This window comes from Saccopteryx leptura, chromosome 1 (genome assembly GCF_036850995.1).
Source record: "Saccopteryx leptura isolate mSacLep1 chromosome 1, mSacLep1_pri_phased_curated, whole genome shotgun sequence".
Classification (NCBI taxonomy): Eukaryota; Metazoa; Chordata; class Mammalia; order Chiroptera; family Emballonuridae; genus Saccopteryx; species Saccopteryx leptura.
This window is the reverse complement of record NC_089503.1, coordinates 272,737,620-272,756,617: the sequence shown is the minus strand read 5'-3', so window position 1 is coordinate 272,756,617 and position 18,998 is coordinate 272,737,620. Positions and strand designations below refer to the sequence as shown.

At 42.2% G+C, this 18,998-nt stretch overlaps 1 protein-coding gene across 2 annotated transcripts in view; it reads left to right on the top strand.

Moving 5' to 3' along the window:
- Positions 1–18,998, top strand: part of SLC4A8 (solute carrier family 4 member 8) — a 92,116-nt gene that overhangs the window by 31,531 nt on the left and 41,587 nt on the right. Inside the window, exons 12-15 of one of the 2 annotated variants that reach the window (XM_066353860.1) lie at positions 4,598–4,772; positions 5,753–5,886; positions 6,832–7,077; positions 18,586–18,691. In XM_066353860.1, coding sequence (XP_066209957.1) covers positions 4,598–4,772; positions 5,753–5,886; positions 6,832–7,077; positions 18,586–18,691 — 661 coding nt within the window. The remainder of the gene's footprint in view (positions 1–4,597; positions 4,773–5,752; positions 5,887–6,831; positions 7,078–18,585; positions 18,692–18,998) is intronic. The other variant, XM_066353869.1, reaches the window with a different exon arrangement.

Here is an 18,998-nt window from a genome sequence, read left to right as displayed (position 1 = left end):
CCTCTTCATTTAAAATTGCTTTTCTGTTTTTCAATCTTCAGTATCATACCCAGTGGAAACTCAAAGTGGTTTTTTTTAATTGTGGAGAGTGATTTATTTTTTCATTCTTGGAAATTCAGGGAGAGGAAATGAGCAGAGACTGAGAAGCAGGAGATAATGACACTTCACTAGCAGTGTCCTGGTAGGGGAGTATGTCTCTTAGTTGGAGGATGCACTGAGGACAAGGAAAGATAAGTAGGTTCTGGGGAGGGATCACTGGAGGAAAAGAGGAGCCCTTTTATGGAAGGGGTCACTGAAAAGAGGGAGCAACCTCTAAGAGTAAGTTTAATATTTTCTTTTAAGTGGGAGGGGTCTGAATTGGGTAGGAGGCCAGCTGTTGAGAGGCAGTTCAGGGGAAGCATCTGTCCTTAGATCAGGTTCCAGAACTATCTTAGGGAAGGTAGTGTTCTTTAAGAGGAAAGGTCTTGGGGTATGGATTTGATAGTATTTCAGAGCTATGATTTATCTTTTAACTATAAAGGGTGTCTACACCTCAGGAATTAAGAGTTTGAAAGTAGAAGAAATTAGGGCAGCAAGGTTTCCTTCAAACAAATAATCCATGCAGAGGTAAGACTCCAGGTTTCTTTTGGTGTCAGAGAGAGGAGAATCAACTAGGGTTCTAGGCCTTTTGAAAGGGGTCACTTATAATAGAGTTCATATGGGGGTTTAGGAGACCATTAGGTTGGATTTCAATAGTTATAAAATCTCAGAAAAGATGCTTGACATCCCAGAAGTAACTCCCCATGTAGCCAGGACCATCACATGTTTAACCACCAACCCCAGGTCACTTTATTCACAAATTCAAATGAGCTTTGAGAAAGTTCTCCCATATGTCATGTTGGGAGCTTCTGTAATTGACAAAGCTGAAAGGGGACAGGTTATCTGGACTCAGGACCTGGTTTTTCTTGGTGTGGGAGACACTTTCTCTTCTTAAGCTGCTGATGTTTTCCTCAGAGCCCTTTGTAAAAGACCTCAAGACACTGGGCTTTCCTCCCTTTGTAGCCTTTTTGGCCAGGTGACCTAATGCCTGTATCGGGGACCATAGTTCCATTTGCCAGCTCTGGCCCCTTTCCCAGTCTCAATTTACATAGTGGGTGAATGTGAATCTACCTCTGCAGATGGACATCCCAGAACTTTCTGGACCCTCCTGGGCTGCACAGAGTAAAAATACATTAGTCTCGGTTTTATAATTCTTCATCCCATTAGTTATGTTTCTTTGAAGTGGTGCACAACCTGGGGCAAAACTTGGAGACTTAGGGCATACTATCCTGTTAGATGGAGAGGTATTTGAAGATGTAGGAGTGTAGACTCTTAGATGGAGGGAAAGAGACAGAGTTGAAAACAGCACCCTGAGTTTTGTGTTATCTGACTCTCCAAGACAGGGCTCAGACAGTATCTTAGACTTCCTTGCTGGTGATGTGGGCAGTGATGCCAGGGCATTCCTGTCCTGGGAAAGGAAAGTCTATTAGAGTGTTTCTAGCCAGATGCTTCACATTAGAGAAGATACTCTGGAAAGGGGGTTTCCAAGATAGATTCATGTACTTAATTGTGGACTCCACTTTTGGGAAGGGTTAGTGAAAAAAAGAATTAGGAGCTGCTATCTCGACGATTCCCCACACTTCAAACAGGTTTCTTCCAAAGCACACCAGACAAGTGGATGGCTGTACTGTCCCTGATGCCCTCTAGAGAAGGGCTCCCTAATTCAGTGCTCCAAAGCCTAGTGACCCTCTACATGGTAAGTCATTCCCACCCACCCCCATTTAAACATTAAGGGTGGTGCGAAAAGGGCAAAGAAGTCTACAACGTGGGAGAAGCATCCATATCCAATTAATATCTGTGGTAGTTGTGCAATTATGAATTATGGTCTGATTTTATGCACAAATGAGGGTATGTGACTGACTCCATAAACAGTGTTCAGAAATAAGAGCCTCCAAGCTTTTCTATTTCAATTACTGCTAGACAGACAGATGTCCTCTCTTTCTACGGCTTCTCATAAATCCATTTAATCATATAAATCTTTTGTCTTTTACTCACAAATACTCCTCCCTGAAGGCCCCTCCCATATCCAGGAGCTGACCAATCATGATAGCATCTCAGGTAGCCTCAGTGGGGTAAGGCTCATTACAGTAGAAGTATTCTTCTCTCAGAATAATACCCTTCAGAGGAAGGTCATTGGTGATAGAGAGGTGACAGTCACATGGTACTAAGATGCTATGTTGGCTAAGGATCCAGAAACACTAGAATATTTCCCAAGAATAATTGCAGCTGCCTGTAAGTTTCATAAGGGGCTATTTACCCAGAGAAGAAAGCATGAAAAAACATTTTATTACAAACTGTAGCCTTGGTCCCAAACCTTGAGGTGGATTTCTGTGCTCTAGCTAGCTCCTTCCTAAGCTAGGTTTGCCAGACAGGCTAAAACCAAAGCAGGTCACAAGGCTGGCTCTGCTTCTCTCCAGATTGGGATGTTACTGCTGTATGCTGAGAAAGGGTGAATCCCAACTCTGCCCACCCAAACTAGAGGAAAAGAGCAAGTGGGTATGATAGAAGGGTCTGCCCCTTGTCTACTTGCACACTCATTGTAGCTAGCCAGATGAGCGAGAGAGCTTTGAGTGGAGGAAAAGAGCTTGTTGTGCCTTCTCCCCGGGCATACAGGTTCTAGACTATGTGGTATATTTACAGGCTCCTAAAAAGAAGGGAGAGAGAGAGAGAGAGAGAGAGAGAGAGAGAGAGAGAGAGAGAGAAAGGAAAGAAAGAAAGAAAGAAAAGAAAGAAGTCTTGGGGAAAAAATAATTGTTCATTTTGTTAGATTTAATACTGGCATTATTATTATTATTATTATTATTATTATCATCAGAGAGAGAGGGACACATAGGGACAGAGAGACAGGAAGGGAGGGAGATGAGAAGCATCAGTTCTTCCGTGCGGCACCTTAGTTGTTCAGTGATTGCTTTCTCATATATGCCTTGACCCAGGGGCTACAGCAGAGCGAGTGACCCCTTGCTCAAGCCAGTGACCAGGGGATCATCTCTATGATCCCATGCTCAAGCCAGCAACCCTGCTCTCACGCTGATGAGCCCGTGCTCAATTCGGCAACCTCAGGGTTTCTAACCTGGGTCCTCTTCATTCCAGGCTGACACTCTATCCACTGTGCCACGGCCTGGTCAGGCATCAATAGTTCCTTAAATTGTATATTGCTCAGCCCATATTCAACTTCTTGTGATTGTCTTATCAACATCTTTTTAGAGTTAATGTGTTTGGCATAGATAGGATCCAACCAGGTTCACATTTGGGTATTAGGTTTCCATTCTATAACAGCTGTGTCTTTTTTTTTTTTTTTTTCTATGCTATTGATTTGTAGAAGAAACCAGGTAAACTGTCATGTAGAATGCTGGATGGCCCTTTTTGTTATTCACCTGACAACTTTCATCGTACAGTTACTCCACTATTAGAAGAAGTGACTCATTGTGGGAACACTGCTCATCCTTGTGTGGGATATCTTGCACTGGATCTGCCTCATCCTTGGAAAGCAGAGAGAAGTCCTGAAGTCCTGCCACCAAGTCCTGTTGATTTTATCTCCTGATTAGCCCCTGAATCCATCCACTTCTCATCCCAATCCACTGCCTCTAGTCTTGCCCCATTCATTACACCCCTACCAGAGTGATCCTTCCAGAATGCAGCTCCTGTTTACAATCCTTCAGTGACTTGACATGCCATTAGGATAAAGTTCTTATTCTCTAAAACAGTTTACCTGATTTTCTGTGGCTCAGCTTTTCTGGCTTCTCCAGCCTTGGTATGCGTCCCTCACACTGTCTTATCCAGCCATATCTCTTTCAGCACCTTGAAACTGCCGAGTGCTCTCACCTCGAGGTTTCATTCATGCTAGCCCCTCTGCCTCATCAGGCTAACTCCTGGTCCATTCTCTGAGTCAACCCTGAAATGCTCCTCCCTGTTTTGTGCTGCCGTGGCACCCTCAAAGCATTGCCTGTTTCCTGCACTAGACCTTTGGTCCTGGAGAGGAGGGCTGTGTTTGTCTTGCTCACTGCTGCATCTCCAGGACTGGGCACAGTGCCTGGCATGAAGTATCTGCTACTACTTGTCAGCTGCATGAATTATTATGTTAATTTCCCAAGAGTAAGGTGCGTACCTGTTCAGAATAAGAAAATGCATGTGAAAAAGTATTTTTATCAGAAAAAATGTAAGAAAGCTAATAATTTCAATACTCTGAATTGGTTTTGCGCATTTCCTTCTAACAGCTCAGAATTTGAAATTTGAAGCTAATAGTTAATTTCATGTTAATTTTTGGAACTTTCTATTGAATGGGTAGTATGCACACCTAAATTAATTCTTTTTATGCTTGGAGTAATAATTCAAATTCATGCTCTTGGTTGCATACAGACTCTGTGCTGACCACAGACATATCTCTTGTTCTTGGGGTCAAATTGAAGCCGAAGTATTACCTCAGTATAGCGCACATTTGAAGTGCTTTTAAATGTGTGCTGTTCACATGCTTCTGCAGGAGAGGGACTGTGCTAGCGGCCTGTCTGCCATATTTCCACAGGCTGTTTGGGGGCTTGGTGCTGGACATCAAGCGGAAGGCCCCCTGGTACTGGAGCGACTACCGGGATGCTCTCAGTTTACAGTGTTTGGCCTCCTTCCTGTTCCTGTACTGTGCCTGCATGTCACCTGTTATCACCTTTGGGGGATTACTCGGAGAAGCCACTGAGGGACGCATAGTAAGAATGTTTAACTTTTTTTTTATTGTATTTTTCTGAAGCTAGAAACGGGGAGAGACAGTCAGACTCCTGCATGCGCCTGACCGGGATCCACCCGGCACGCCCACCAGGGGGCGATGCTCTGTCCCTCCGGGGCGTCACTCTGTTGCGACCAGAGCCACTCTAGCGCCTGGGGCAGAGGCCAAGGAGCCATCCCCAGCGCCCGGGCCATCTTTGCTCCAATGGAGCCTTGGCTGCGGGAGGGGAAGAGAGAGACAGAGAGGAAGGAGAGGGGGAGGGGTGGAGAAGCAGATGGGCGCTTCTCCTGTGTGCCCTGGCCGGGAATCTAACCCGGGACTTCCACACGCCAGGCCGACGCTCTACCACTGAGCCAACCAGCCAGGGCCTGTTTAACTATTTTAAATGGTCCTAAAGAAGACTTAAAATATTGTGGTGGCAGCCAAGTCCACTGGGATAGAAATTCCCTGGGCTAGGACTAAGAAAACTGGAGGCTTTCTATTGAATTACTGTGGTATTCTGACTTCATACCATGCAGCAACCAGTTCTTGCTTTAGAACTGACTCACTTCTGCTTGAATGTAAATTTCAGTAGCTGATTGCCCAGTTGGACTGCCCATTGCTCCAAGGATGAAAAATGATATATATTAATGTCATTTGAACATAAGATTTAAGGTGACTGACTGTATGACAGCTTCTAGTATAAATGGTATCAGTATGCTTTCTATATTTAAATACTAAATTGAGTCACTACAGAACAGGACTTAGTTAAGGAATCATATGTGGCTGGCTTTGGATTTCTGAATTAATGTGGTACCATTTACAGGAGTATTAGACAGTATGTACACATCTCTCTTGTTAAGATGAAATACTAGCAAATGACTTGTCAGTGTGCACAGGAGAGCTAAGTCAGGAGAGCGCAGAAATGCACATTACTCACTTCAGATGGACTATGGTTTCAGTGATATTTTTCTTTCCTCTCAGAGTGCAATTGAATCCTTGTTCGGAGCCTCGATGACTGGGATTGCCTATTCCTTGTGTGCGGGACAGGCTCTCACCATCCTGGGAAGCACTGGGCCAGTGCTTGTGTTTGAAAAGATTTTGTTCAAATTCTGCAAGTAAGACATTTGGTTTTCTGAAAACTGAATGTGTTATTGTGGGTCCCAGGTGAATATAAGAAAGCAAATGTCATCCTGGTGGGTAAAAAGACCAAAGAAAGAACACCACTGGTCTGTGTCCTGCCTCCAGGTAGTACTCTACCTAAAACAGCAGATTTCCTAGTCTTAAAGAGCATTATTAATGTCCCTCATCCATTATTGAAATCTCGACTTTTATCTTAAAAAAAGAAAACTAAACAAAAAACCACTTTCCCTAGTTAATTCAAACTCCTCCATTTCCATTTCAAGTCAGTTTTTAATTGGCCTAATATATTCCTTCATATTCTGGTGGTGGGTGCTCAGCAGTGCCCTCATTTCCCTACTTTACCTAGAACTGATTTTTTAATAGACTTTTTAAAAGTTTGTATTAGAAGTAGGAGCACGTGTAACAAGGGCCAGCCAGCTCTTTTTTCTTAACTGTAACAATAAGCTCTTAAAAAAAAGATTCTATTTATTTTCTATTTATTGAGGAGAGAGAGAGAGAGAGAGAGAGAGAGAGAGAGAAGGCGACCAGGGGAGCAAGAAGAATCAAGTTACAGTAGTTACTTCTCATATGTGCCTTGACCAGGCAAGCCCAGGGTTTCAAACCAGCGACCTCAGCATTTCAGTGCAACACTTTATCTACTGCGCCACCACAGGTCAGACAAGAATAAGATCTTAATAATGGTAGAAATGTGTGTGGGACAGTTCTCCACTTTTCATGTTCTTGCTATAGCAAATACCACACATGAAGCAAATCTGTCACAACTGTCCCAGGGTAGCATTTAAAAGTGAGGTGCAGTCAGAATTAGGGAGAAGCTAGGTTGAGATACTGTATAGATAATTTGAGATGAATTAACCACTTTCTGACCTTTTTCTCTAATGCCACCCATCTCTGCTTTCTGACGAACTTCGATTTTGTTTCAGAGACTATGCTCTTTCCTACCTCTCCCTGCGTGCTTGTATTGGACTGTGGACCGCCTTCCTGTGTATTGTTCTTGTGGCAACTGATGCCAGTTCCCTTGTCTGCTACATCACCCGCTTCACTGAAGAAGCATTTGCCTCCCTGATTTGCATTATTTTCATCTATGAAGCAATAGAAAAGCTGATTCACCTGGCAGAGACCTATCCCATCCACATGCATAGCCAGCTGGACTATCTTAGCCTATATTAGTAAGTATGCTTTCTGCTGGTCTTTGTTGTTGTTTTTTTAAAGTTGAGCAAAGGGCCTGAGTTTAATGGCTGATGTTGCATGCCAGCCAGTGCTTACAGCTTCTGTTAAGAACTGTCCTTGGCCTCTGGGAAAGAGAGGTCAGATTTGGATATGGCAGCTTCAGCGGCTGCCAGAGGAGAACAGTCAACACTAATGACAGAGGGGATGGACTAAGAGTCAAACTCACATGGGATTTGAGGAATGCTTCACAAGCATTTCTTTTGGTTCTAGGCATTGAAACAAAAATAGGCTGCAAAAGTAGCAGGGAAAATTCAAGTTAGTTGTTTGGAAGAACTTTTTGTAAGGACTTATGAAACCCTGGGACCATGTTATCAAGATATCTAGAAATCTATTTACTTACCCAGAGGTGGATTAAGGTCACTTGAGGCCCTGGGCACAGAAGAAAATATTGGGCCCCTTGTCATTAGAAAAAAGTGTAAAGTTGGGGCTTTGCAGGGCCCTTCAGAAGTTGAGGCCCAGGGTGCGCTCCTGGTGCGCCCGCCGTTAAATCCGCCTCTGGACTTACCTAGATTTCAGCTAAAGAGACTGTATTTCTCACGTGTTCAACATAGTTTGGGTCAGCTGGAAGAGAAACAGTGTTTATGTTTTAATCATTAAGAAGAGTCTGGTCCTGTACACTTTTCTTCTCTGGAATAGTCTTCTCAGATGATGATGAGAGACCCTCACCTTTAACCCTGTCCATCAAGTCCCAACCCCCGACTGTACAGTCCTGAGGTGAAAGAACAATTCCAACCTGAAACTACCTGAATAGAGAGAGCACACTGCATGGAGGTATCTGCTAGCTAGCAAGCGATACACTTTTTTAGATTCTAGTTATCCAGTTTCTAAAAATAGTTTTATTACAAAATATCATTATGGAGTATAATCTTTGAAGCCTAGCGGATTGGCAGTTAGCATTGGAGTTCTGAATTGCCCATTGACATTGGAGTAAATTTCATTCTTTGACTTCTTTTTTAAAAATCATTTATTTATTTAAAAAATATTTGTTGAGCATCTACTACATGCCAGCACTATTTCAGACCTTGGAAACATAGCAATAAACTTGACTTACAAAGCTCTTATATCCAAGTGGGACAAGACAGATAAAAGTAATCAGCCCTGGAGTGAGTAGACTTTGGATCTGAATACTGTAATTCTTTGTTAATAAAGCTCAAATGCTATTTTTTCTAGTTGCATCCCACTGTTTGTTAATATGGAGCTGATACTGATATGAAGTTAGAACTTACCTACTCTTTAAATGATTTTATATTAATATGTGTGGGACTGATTTTTTCTATTTATTTATTTTTAAAAATTAATTTTAATGGGGTGACATTGATAAATCAGGGTACATATGTTCAGAGAAAACATCTCTAGGTTATTTTGACATTTGATTATGCTGCATACCCCTCACCCAAAGTTCAATTGTCTTCTGTCACCTTCTAACTGGTTTTCTTTGTGCCCCTTCCCTCCCGCAACCCCCTCCCTCTCCTCACCTCCACCCCATAACACCCACACTCTTGTCCATGTCTCTGAGTCTCATTTTTATGTTCCACCTATGTATGGAATCATATAGTTCTTAGTTTTTTCTGATTTACTTATTTTGCTCAGTATAATGTTATCAAGGTCCATCCGTGTTGTTGTAAATGATCCGATGTCATCGTTTCTTATGGCTGAGTAGTCTTCCATAGTATATATGTACCAAAGCTTTTTAATCCACTCGTCCACTGACGGACACTTGGGCTGTTTCCAGATCTTTTCTATTGTGAACAATGCTGCCATAAACATGGGGGTGCATTTCTTCTTTTGAAACAGTGCTATGGTGTTCTTGGGGTATATTCCTAACAGTGGTATAGCTGGGTCAAAAGGCAGTTCGATTTTTAATTTCTTGAGGAATCTCCATACTGTTTTCCACAGTGGCTGCACCAGTCTGCATTCCCACCAGCAGTGCAGGAGGGTTCCCTTTTCTCCACATCCTCGCCAGCACTTATTCTGTGTTGTTTTGTTGATGGGCGCTATTCTGATTGGTGTGAGGTGATATCTCATTGTGGTTTTAATTTGCATTTTTCTAATGATTAGTGATACTGAGCATTTTTTCATATGCCTATTGGCCATCTGTATGTATTCTTTGGAGAAGTGTCTATTTCTTTCGCCCATTTTTTGATTGGATTGACTTCCTGGTATTGAGTTTTACAAGTTCTTTATAAATTTTGGTTATTAACTCCTTACCAGACGTATTGTCAAATATGTTCTCCCGTTGTGTAGTTTGTCTTTTTATTTTGTTCTTACTGTCTTTAGCTGTGCAAAAGCTTTTTAGTTTGATATAGTCCCATTTGTTTATCCTGTCTTTTATTTCACTTGCCTGTGGAGATAAATCGGCAAATATATTGCTGCGAGAGATGTCGGAGAGCTTACTGCCTATGTTTTCTTCTAAGATGCTTATGGTTTTACGGCTTACATTTAAGTCTTTTATCCATTTTGAGTTTATTTTTGTGAATGGTGTAAGTTGGTGGTCTAGTTTCATTTTTTTGCAGGTACCTGTCCAATTTTCCCAACACCATTTGTTGAAGAGGCTGTCTTTACTCTAATGTATGCTCTTACCTCCTTTGTCATATATCAGTTGTCCATAAAAGTGTGGGTTTATTACTGGGTTCTCAGTTCTGTCCCATTGATCTATATGCCTGTTCTTATGCCAGTACCAGGCTGTTTTGAGTACAATGGCCTTGTAGTATAACTTGAGATCAGGAAGTGTGATACCACCCACTTTATTCTTCCTTTTCAAGATTGCTGAGGCTATTTGTGTTCTCTTTTGGTTCCATATAAATTTTTGGAATATGTGTTCTATATCTTTGAAGTAAGGCATTGGTATTTTCATTGGTATTGCGTTGAATTTATGAATTGCTTTGGATAATATAGACATTTTAATGATGTTAATTCTTCCTAACCATGAGCATGGTATATACTTCCACTTGTTTGTATCTTCTCTGATTTTTTTTTTTTTTTTGTATTTTTCTGAAGCTAGAAACGGGGAGAGACAGTCAGACAGACTCCCGCATGCGCCTGACCAGGATCCACCCGGCACATCCACCAGGGGGCGACGCTCTGCCCACCAGGGGGCGTTGCTCTGTTGCAACCAGAGCCACTCTAGCGCCTGGGGCAGAGGCCAAGGAGCCATCCCCAGCGCCCCGGCTATCTTTGCTCCAATGGAGCCTTGGCTGCGGGAGGGGAAGAGAGAGACAGAGAGGAAGGAGAGGGGGAGGAGTGGAGAAGCAGATGGGCGCTTCTCCTGTGTGCCCTGGCCGGGAATTGAACCCGGGACTTCTGCACGCCAGGCTGACGCTCTACCACTGAGCCAACCAGCCAGGGCCTGATTTTTTTTTCATCAGTGTTTTATAATTTTCCAAGTACAAAGTCTTTAATTCCGTGGTTAAATTTATTCCTAGGTACTTTATTTTTTTGGTTGCAATGGTGAAGGGGATTGCTTCCTTAATTTCTCTTTCTTTCTTTTTTTTTTGTATTTTTTCTGAAGCTGGAAATGGGGAGAGACAGTCAGACAGACTCCCGCATGCGCCCGACCGGGATCCACCCGGCACACCCACCAGGGGCGACGCTCTGCCCACCAGGGGGCGATGCTCTGCCCCTCCGGGGCGTCACTCTGCATGACCAGAGCTACTCTAGCGCCTGGGGCAGAGGCCAAGAAGCCATCCCCAGTGCCCGGGCCATCTTTGCTCCAATGGAGCCTCCCTGCGGGAGGGGAAGAGAGAGACAGAGAGGAAAGAGGGGGGGGGGGTGGAGAAGCAAATGGGCGCTTCTCCTATGTGCCCTGGCCGGGAATCGAACCCGGGTCCCCCGCACGCCAGGCCGACGCTCTACCGCTGAGCCAACCGGCCAGGGCCCTTAATTTCTCTTTCTAACAGTTCATTGTTAGTGTATAAGAATGCCTCTGATTTCTGAGTATTAATTTTATATCCTGCCACCTTGATGAATTCATTTATCAGGTCCAGTAGTTTTTTAACTGAGACTTTAGGGTTTTATATATACAATATTATATTATCTGCAAATAATGATAGTTTTACTTATTCTTTTACAACTTGAATGCCTTTTATTTCTTCTTCTTGTCTGATTGCTGTGGCTAGGACTTCCAGAACTATGTTGAATAAGAGTGGTAAAAGAGGGCACCCCTACCTTGTTCCTGATCTTAATGGGATTGCTTTTAATTTTTTCCCATTGAGTATGATGTTGGCTGTGGGGTTTTCATAGATGGCCTTTATCATGTTGAGGTATGTTCCCTGTATTCCCACTTTGCTGACAGTTTTGATCATGAATGGGTGCTGGATTTTATCAAATGCTTTTTCTGCATCTATTGAAATTATCATGTGGTCTTTCTCCTTCCTTTTGTTTATGTGATGAATCACATTGATTGATTTGCAAATATTGTACCAGCCTTGCCTCCCAGGGATAAATCCCACTTGATCATGGTGTATGATTTTTTTCATATATTGCTGGATCCAGTTTGCTAATATTTTGTTGAGGATTTTAGCATCTAAATTCATCAGGGATATTGGCCTATAATTTTCTTTCTTTGTGTTGTCTTTGCCTGGTTTTGGAATCAGAATTATACTCGCCTCGTAAAAGGAGCTTGGAAGTCTTTCTTCCTCTTGAATTTTTGAAATAGCTTGAGAAGGATAGGAGTTAGTTCTTCTTTGAATATTTGGTAGAATTCACTTGTGAAGCCATCAGGCCCAGGACTTTTCCTTTTTGGGAGTTTTTTTGATAACTGTTTCAATCTCATTTGTTGTAATTGGTCTGTTTAGGTTTTCTGATTCTTCCAGATTAATTTTTGGAAGATTATATGTTTCAAGGAATTTGTCCATTTCATCTAGGTTGTCTAGTTTTTTGGCGTACAGTTCTTCATAGTATTTTCTTACAATCCTTTGTATTTCTGTTGTGTCAGTTGTTATTTCTCCAGTCTCATTTCTAATTTTATTTATTTGAGTCCTCTCTCTTCTTTTCTTGGCATGTCTGGTTAAAGATTCATCGATCTTGTTTACCTTTTCAAAGAACCAGCTCCTAGTTTCATTGATCCTTAAAGCTTCTATGTCATTTATTTCTGCTCTGATCTTTATTATTTCCTTCCTTCTACTAGCTCTGGGCTTTACTTGCTGTTCTTTTTCTAGTTATTTTAGATGCAAGGTCAAGTTATTTATTTGAGCTTTTTCTAGCTTCTTGAGGTATGCCTGTAATGCTATGAACTTCCGTCTCAGGACTGCTTTTGCTATGTCCCATAACTTTTGAGTTGATGTATGCTCGTTATTGTTTGTTTCTAGGAATTTTTTAATTTCTTCTTTTATCTCATTGTTAACCCATTCGTTATTTAATAACATGCTATTTAGTTTCCAAGTGTTTGAGTATTTTTCAGTTGTTCTGTTGTGGTTGATTTCTAGTTTTATGACATTGTGATCAGAGAAAGTGCTCGATATGATTTCAATCTTCTTAAACTTGTTGAGACTGCTTTTGTGTCCTAACATGTGGTCTATCCTAGAGAATTTACCATGAGCACTTGAAAAGAATGTATATTCTGCTGCTTTAGGGTGAAAGGTTCTGAAAATATCTATTAAATTGAGTTGATTTAGTATTTTCTTTAAGTCTACTGTTTCTTTGTTAATTTTCTTTCTTGAGGATCTATCTAGTGATGTTAGTGGGGTATTGAATTCCCCTACTATTATAGTATTGCTGTTGATTTTGTTCTTTAAATCCATCAAAGTCTGCTTTATATATTTAGGTGCTCCTATATTAGGTGCGTAGATATTTTTAACGGTATATCTTCCTGTTGGATTGCTCCCTTTATCATTATGTAGTGACCTTCTTTATCTGTTACTATAGCCTTTGTTTTAAAGTCCATTTTGTCTGATATAAGTATTGCTACCTCAGCTTTTTTTTCATTTCCATTTGTGTGAAATATTTCTTTCCATCCTTTTATCTTTAGTCTATGTACATCTTTTGTTTTAAGGTGTGTCTCTTGTAGACAGCATATGTATGAGTCCTGTTTTCTTTTTTTTTTTTTTTTTTTTTTTGCATTTTTCTGAAGCTGGAAACAGGGAGAGACAGTCAGACAGACTCCCACATGCACCCGACTGGGATCCACCCGGCATGCCCACCAGGGGGCGACACTCTGCTCACCAGGGGTAGATGCTCTGCCCATCCTAGGCGTCGCCATGTTGCGACCAGAGCCACTGGGGCAGAGCCACTCTGCTCCTGGGGCAGAGGCCACAGAGCCATCCCCAGCGCCCGGGCCATCTTTGCTCCAATGGAGCCTTGGCTGCTGGAGGGGAAGAGAGAGACAGAGAGGAAGGCGCGGCGGAGGGGTGGAGAAGCAAATGGGCGCTTCTCCTATGTGCCCTGGCCGGGAATCGAACCCGGGTCCTCAGCATGCTAGGCCGACGCTCTACCGCTGAGCCAATCGGCCAGGGCGAGTCCTGTTTTCTTATCCACACAGCTACCCTATGTCTTTTGATCAGATCATTTAATCCATTTACATGGAAGGTTATTATTGATATGTAGTTGTTTATTGCCATTTTATTCTTTAAAACTGTATTCGTCTCTGGCTATATTCTTTTTCTCCTTTGATCTGTTTACAACAGGCCCCTTAGCATTTCTTGTAGCCTTGGTTTGGTTGCAGTGAATTCCTTGAGTTTTTTTTTTGTCTGGAAAGCTTTTTATTTCTCCTTCGATTTTAAACAATAGCCTTGCTGGATAAAGTAGTCTTGGCTGTAGGCTCTTGTTCTTCATTACTTTGAATATTTCTTGCCATTCCCTTCTGGCCTCAAGTGTTTCTGTTGAGAAGTCGGAAGTCATCCTTATGGGGGCTCCTTTGTAGGTGATAGACTTTTTTTCTCTAGCAGCTTTTAATATTTTCTCTTTATCACTTAGCTTTAGTATTTTAATTATGATGTGTCTTGGTGTAGATTTCTTTGGGTTTCTCTTTAATGGAGTTCTCTGTGCTTCTTGAACTTGTGAGATGTTTTCCTGCCTTAATTGAGGGAAGTTTTCAGCTATGATATGTTTGAACAAAGTCTCTATCCCTTGTTCTTTCTCTTCTTCAGGAACCCCTATGATGCAGATGTTATTTCTCTTCATGTTGTCACAGAGCTCTCTTAGAGTTTCCTCAGACTTTTTGAGTCTCTTTTCTTTTTTCTGCTCTGCTTCTGTGCTTTCATTTATCTTGTCCTCTAACTCGCTCATTCGATTTTCAGCTTCATCCATCCTGCTTTTAATTCCTTCCATTGTGTTCTTCATTTCTGACATTGTATTTGTCATTTCTGACTGATTCTTTTTTATTATTTCAATGTCCTTTTTTATATTTTCTATGTCTTATTTAGGTGTTCGTAATGACCATGTGTAGGCGGCCCGCAGCTGGGCTTGGCCACTTTTGCACGTCCCCTCCTTCCCAGCCAGGCAAACACCTGGGCCTCAGTGGTGGCCAGCTGACTTCCACCGTTGCTGACAGAACCGTGCTTCTGCGTTCCACTGCCACCCGCCCTCGAGCTAGCCCTCAGTCATGTTGGTGGGTGTGCTGCAGCTCAGACCCTAAGACTCACTACTGAAGCCCCAAAAGCTCCCCCCTTCTAAGCGACTCTGCTCTAAGTGCCGTGGGAGAGCTTGTTTGGCTGGTGTCTTGCTTCCCTTTGCTGGTATTGCTGTTTTTTTTTTTTTTTCTTTTTCATTTTTCTGAAGCTGGAAACAGGGAGAGACAGTCAGACAGACTCCCGCATGCGCCCGACCGGGATCCACCCGGCACACCCACCAGGGGCGGTGCTCTGCCCCCCAGGGGGCGATGCTCTGCCCATCCTGGGCGTCGCCATATTGCGACCAGAGCCACTCTAGCGCCTGAGGCAGAGGCCACAGAGCCATGCCCAGCGCCCGGGCCATCTTTGCTCCAATGGAGCCTTGGCTGCGGGAGGGGAAGAGAGAGACAGAGAGGAAAGCGCGGCGGAGGGGTGGAGAAGCAAATGGGCGCTTCTCCTATGTGCCCTGGCCGGGAATCGAACCCGGGTCCTCTGCACGCTAGGCCGACGCTCTACCGCTGAGCCAACCGGCCAGGGCTGGTATTGCTGTTTTCAGGGGAAATATTCACTTCAGATTTGGGGAGTGCCTCATCCCAGGGGTTAGGGTGGCTATCTCTCAAAATGTTTCTCCCTGTGGCTCCTAGATTGCACTCTCTTCTTGCTACTCCAGTGCTCTCCTCTCTCCCTGTCCCCTGGAGCCCCAGGTGAGTGGTTGTGAGAGAGGTTTTCTGCGCGGTCCCTTTAAGAAGAATCCTGGGTCTGAGAAATCAGTTTCTTTCTCACAAACAGTATCCTTTCTTTTTTCCAGCTAAATACTGTCCATACGCCTCTTCTAAGCTCTTGGGGCTGGAGGCTGGGGCTTTGATTTTGGGACTAAGGACCCTCCCCTCTCTGCTAAACTCATTTCCTGCCCTGCAAGTTTCTCCCTGCTGCCGTTCGCTCCGGGGAGCTGGGCAGTCCTCTCCACATTTCCACTTTTCCTACCAGTCTCAGTGTAGCTTCTTCAGTGTTCCTTGGTTGAAGAGTCCTCTTAGTTTATTCCAAAGTTGGTTTTTCCAGATGATGGTTCTTAAAATTAGTTTGTAATCCACTTTGGTTCTGGGAAGTGGAAGTTGGTACATCCGCCAACTCCATCGCCATCTTCTCTTCAAGTGCTGATTTTTTTAATCAACTTCTCACCAACTCTACTACTCGCCTCGGGACTGATTTTTTTAATAGACTTAATATTTTTTATAGCAGTTTTAGGCTTACAGCAAAATTGAGCACAAAGCAGAGAGTTCCCATATACCCCCTGCCTCTACATATACACTGTGTCATCCACCATCAACATCCCATATCAGAGTGGTATGCCTTTTATAATCCATGGATCTACATTGACACATCATTATTACTCAGAGTCCATAGTTATATGAGAGTTTACTCTTGGTCTTCTACATCTCATGGGTTTGATGACTATACAGTAACATATCTATCATACAAAGTAGTTTCACTGCCCTAAAAATCCTTTGTGCTCTGCCTAGTCATCCTACCCCACTGTCCAGACCACTAATCTTTGTACTGTCTCATAGTTTTGCCTTTTCCATAGCATCATATACTTGTAATCACACAATACAGGGGGCCCTTGGGTTACGACACAGTTCTGTTCCTATGACAGTGACGCAACTCGTATTTTGGTGTAAGTTGAAACACACCATAGCCTAAGTCACTTACCTATCCTAACACAGTTTTAAACTCATAATCTAGAGCATAAAAACACAACTAAGCCATAGAAAAAGGAAAAGGACATAAATATACTATACTGTGTAAATACAGTGCACTGTGTATTCTTCTGCTGCACACAACCGAACTAGTTTGCCACGTAGTCCATAAGTACTACGCTAGTGCTGTAAGTCAGTGGTCCCCAACCCCCGGGCCGCGGACCGGTACCAGTCCATGGGCCATTTGGTACCAGTCCGCAGAGAAAGAATAAGTAACTTACATTATTTTCATTTTATTTATATACATATTTAAGTCTGAATGATGCTTTATTTTTAAAAAATGACCAGATTCCTTCTGTTACATCCTTCTAAGACTCACTCTTGACGCTTGTCTCGGTCACGTGATACATTTATCTGTCACACCGTATAAGCCAGTCCATGAAAATATTTTCTGACATTAAACCAGTCCGTGGCCCAAAAAAGGTTGGGGACCACTGTTGGGGAATGTAAGCTGAAACATTCACATCTTAATTTTTTTAAGTTTTTATGGGAGTGAGTGTCATAAACTTGAAACATCGTATGTCGAGACTGTCGTTACCTGAGAACCCTGATCTTGGCTTTCAGATTGGCTTCTTCAGTTAGTTATATGCACTTGATGCTCTTCTATGTTTTTTGGCTCGATAGCTCATTTCTTTTTATTTAAAAATTTAAAAATTCATTAATTTAAAATTGGTTAATAATTATGGTTCAGGTAACATTGGTTAATAATTATGTTTCAAGTGTACAATTGTATAATGTGTTATCTGTATGTTTTATTGTGTGCTCACTACCCAAAGTCTGTCTCCTTCTGTCATCATATATGGAGAGGGACAAAAGTGGGTTTACAGTTGTGAGTATGTGAACAGTTTATTCTTGTATTATTATTTATAAATTATTGTATTTTTTTACAAACAACTGTAAACCTACTTTTGCTCCATCCTTTATTTGATCCCCTTTACCCTCTTCATCCTCCCTCAACCCCTATTTCTTTCTGGTAACTGCCATACTGTTGTCTGTGTCTATGAGTTTATTGTTGGTTTTGTTTGGTCATTTGTTGCCTTCTGTTTTATAACCCACATATGAGTGAAATCATGTGGTTCTTTTCATCTCACTTATTTTGCTTAGCTTGATACTCTCAAGATCCATCCACGTAGTCATGAATGGCAGTATTTCTTCCCTTTTTATGGTTGAGTAGTAGTCCATGGTATACATGTACCATATTTTCTTTTTCCAATTGTCCACAGAAGGACCTTTGATTTTTTTTCTTTTTAGTGCTTTTTATCTAGACGTAATACAGTATATCCATTCACCTACTGAAAGACATCTTTGTTGCTTCCAAGTTTGGAATTGGTTATTTTATACCTAAATATAGGATTTTATAGCTTTCCCTGTACTTTTAATTTTGTTGATTCCTCCTATTTTATAAACTGTTGAGATCTTCTTGAATTTTAATTCCATTCATGCTATATTTTTAGAAGGTGTGCTCATGAAATTCACAGATAAAACAAAGTTGGTGAGAATGGTTATATCAGTTGAATATACAAGGAGCCAGTTCAGGCTTGAAGCAGGCTGGGACTGGGAGGCATCGTGGTGGCCAGTGGGACAGGTCTGGTCTCATCTGGTTTAGATAGAAGAAGAGGTCCGGGAAGTCAGAGAGTGGCCAAGGTATGGATTACCAAGGGTGATTCAGAGTCAGGAAGAGCTTACACACAATTTCAGGAGACTCTGAATTTTAGAGCAAAAATGTGGCAGGGGTATAGGGAACAAGATATCCGTGTTTAAAGGAAGCTTTGGGAGCGAAATGGGGTACTGTGTCCTCTTTATTATGTAGATTGAATTCCATAGGATGAGCCCAAGAACTAAAACTAAATAAGAAACCACCAGGGCTATTTCTGGTTGCATCAGATGCTAAACTTGGTTGTCGGTACAATTTAATCCAAGACCCACACACTGATTTGAGTCCAACTTTATTCATGACTGACTGGAAAATCAGGGAGTGGTTGGCCTACAGATGAGCCTCAACCAGTAGGACCAATCTCTGGGATCTCAAGTAGGAAAAGGAGAAGCAGGGCAGGCTCTGATGGTAGAACCTTTAGTTCAGTCGTGGCTGAAAGTATTTAATTGAATAGTTGACTGCTTTCCTCAGGAATATCTTTTTTCTGCTCAGCTGCAGGTGTACTGTCCCAGAGAATCCGAACAATCATACTCTACAGTATTGGAAGGACCATAACATCGTGACAACAGAAGTCCACTGGGATAACCTGACTGTTACTGTAAGTCTTGGAATTATCAGATGGCCTAGCATTGTGACAGCCAGGTTGAAGGGGATCTTCTAGGTAGAAGTGGGTAGCACTTTAGCAAGCTCTGGCATTTACAGAAATAAATATTTTTTTATTTTTATTTTTTTTAACTATTCTTACATCTTCCCCCTTGAAAATTCTTTTATATGTAAAGGGAGAAGAAGATTATCTCTCTCTTCTCTCCCACATACAATAGCTACACCCTATCCAGTGATTCTGCACTAAGGACATGTGGGGATGAAAACAGGGAGGGTCGGGGAGTAGATTCAGGTTTTTATGG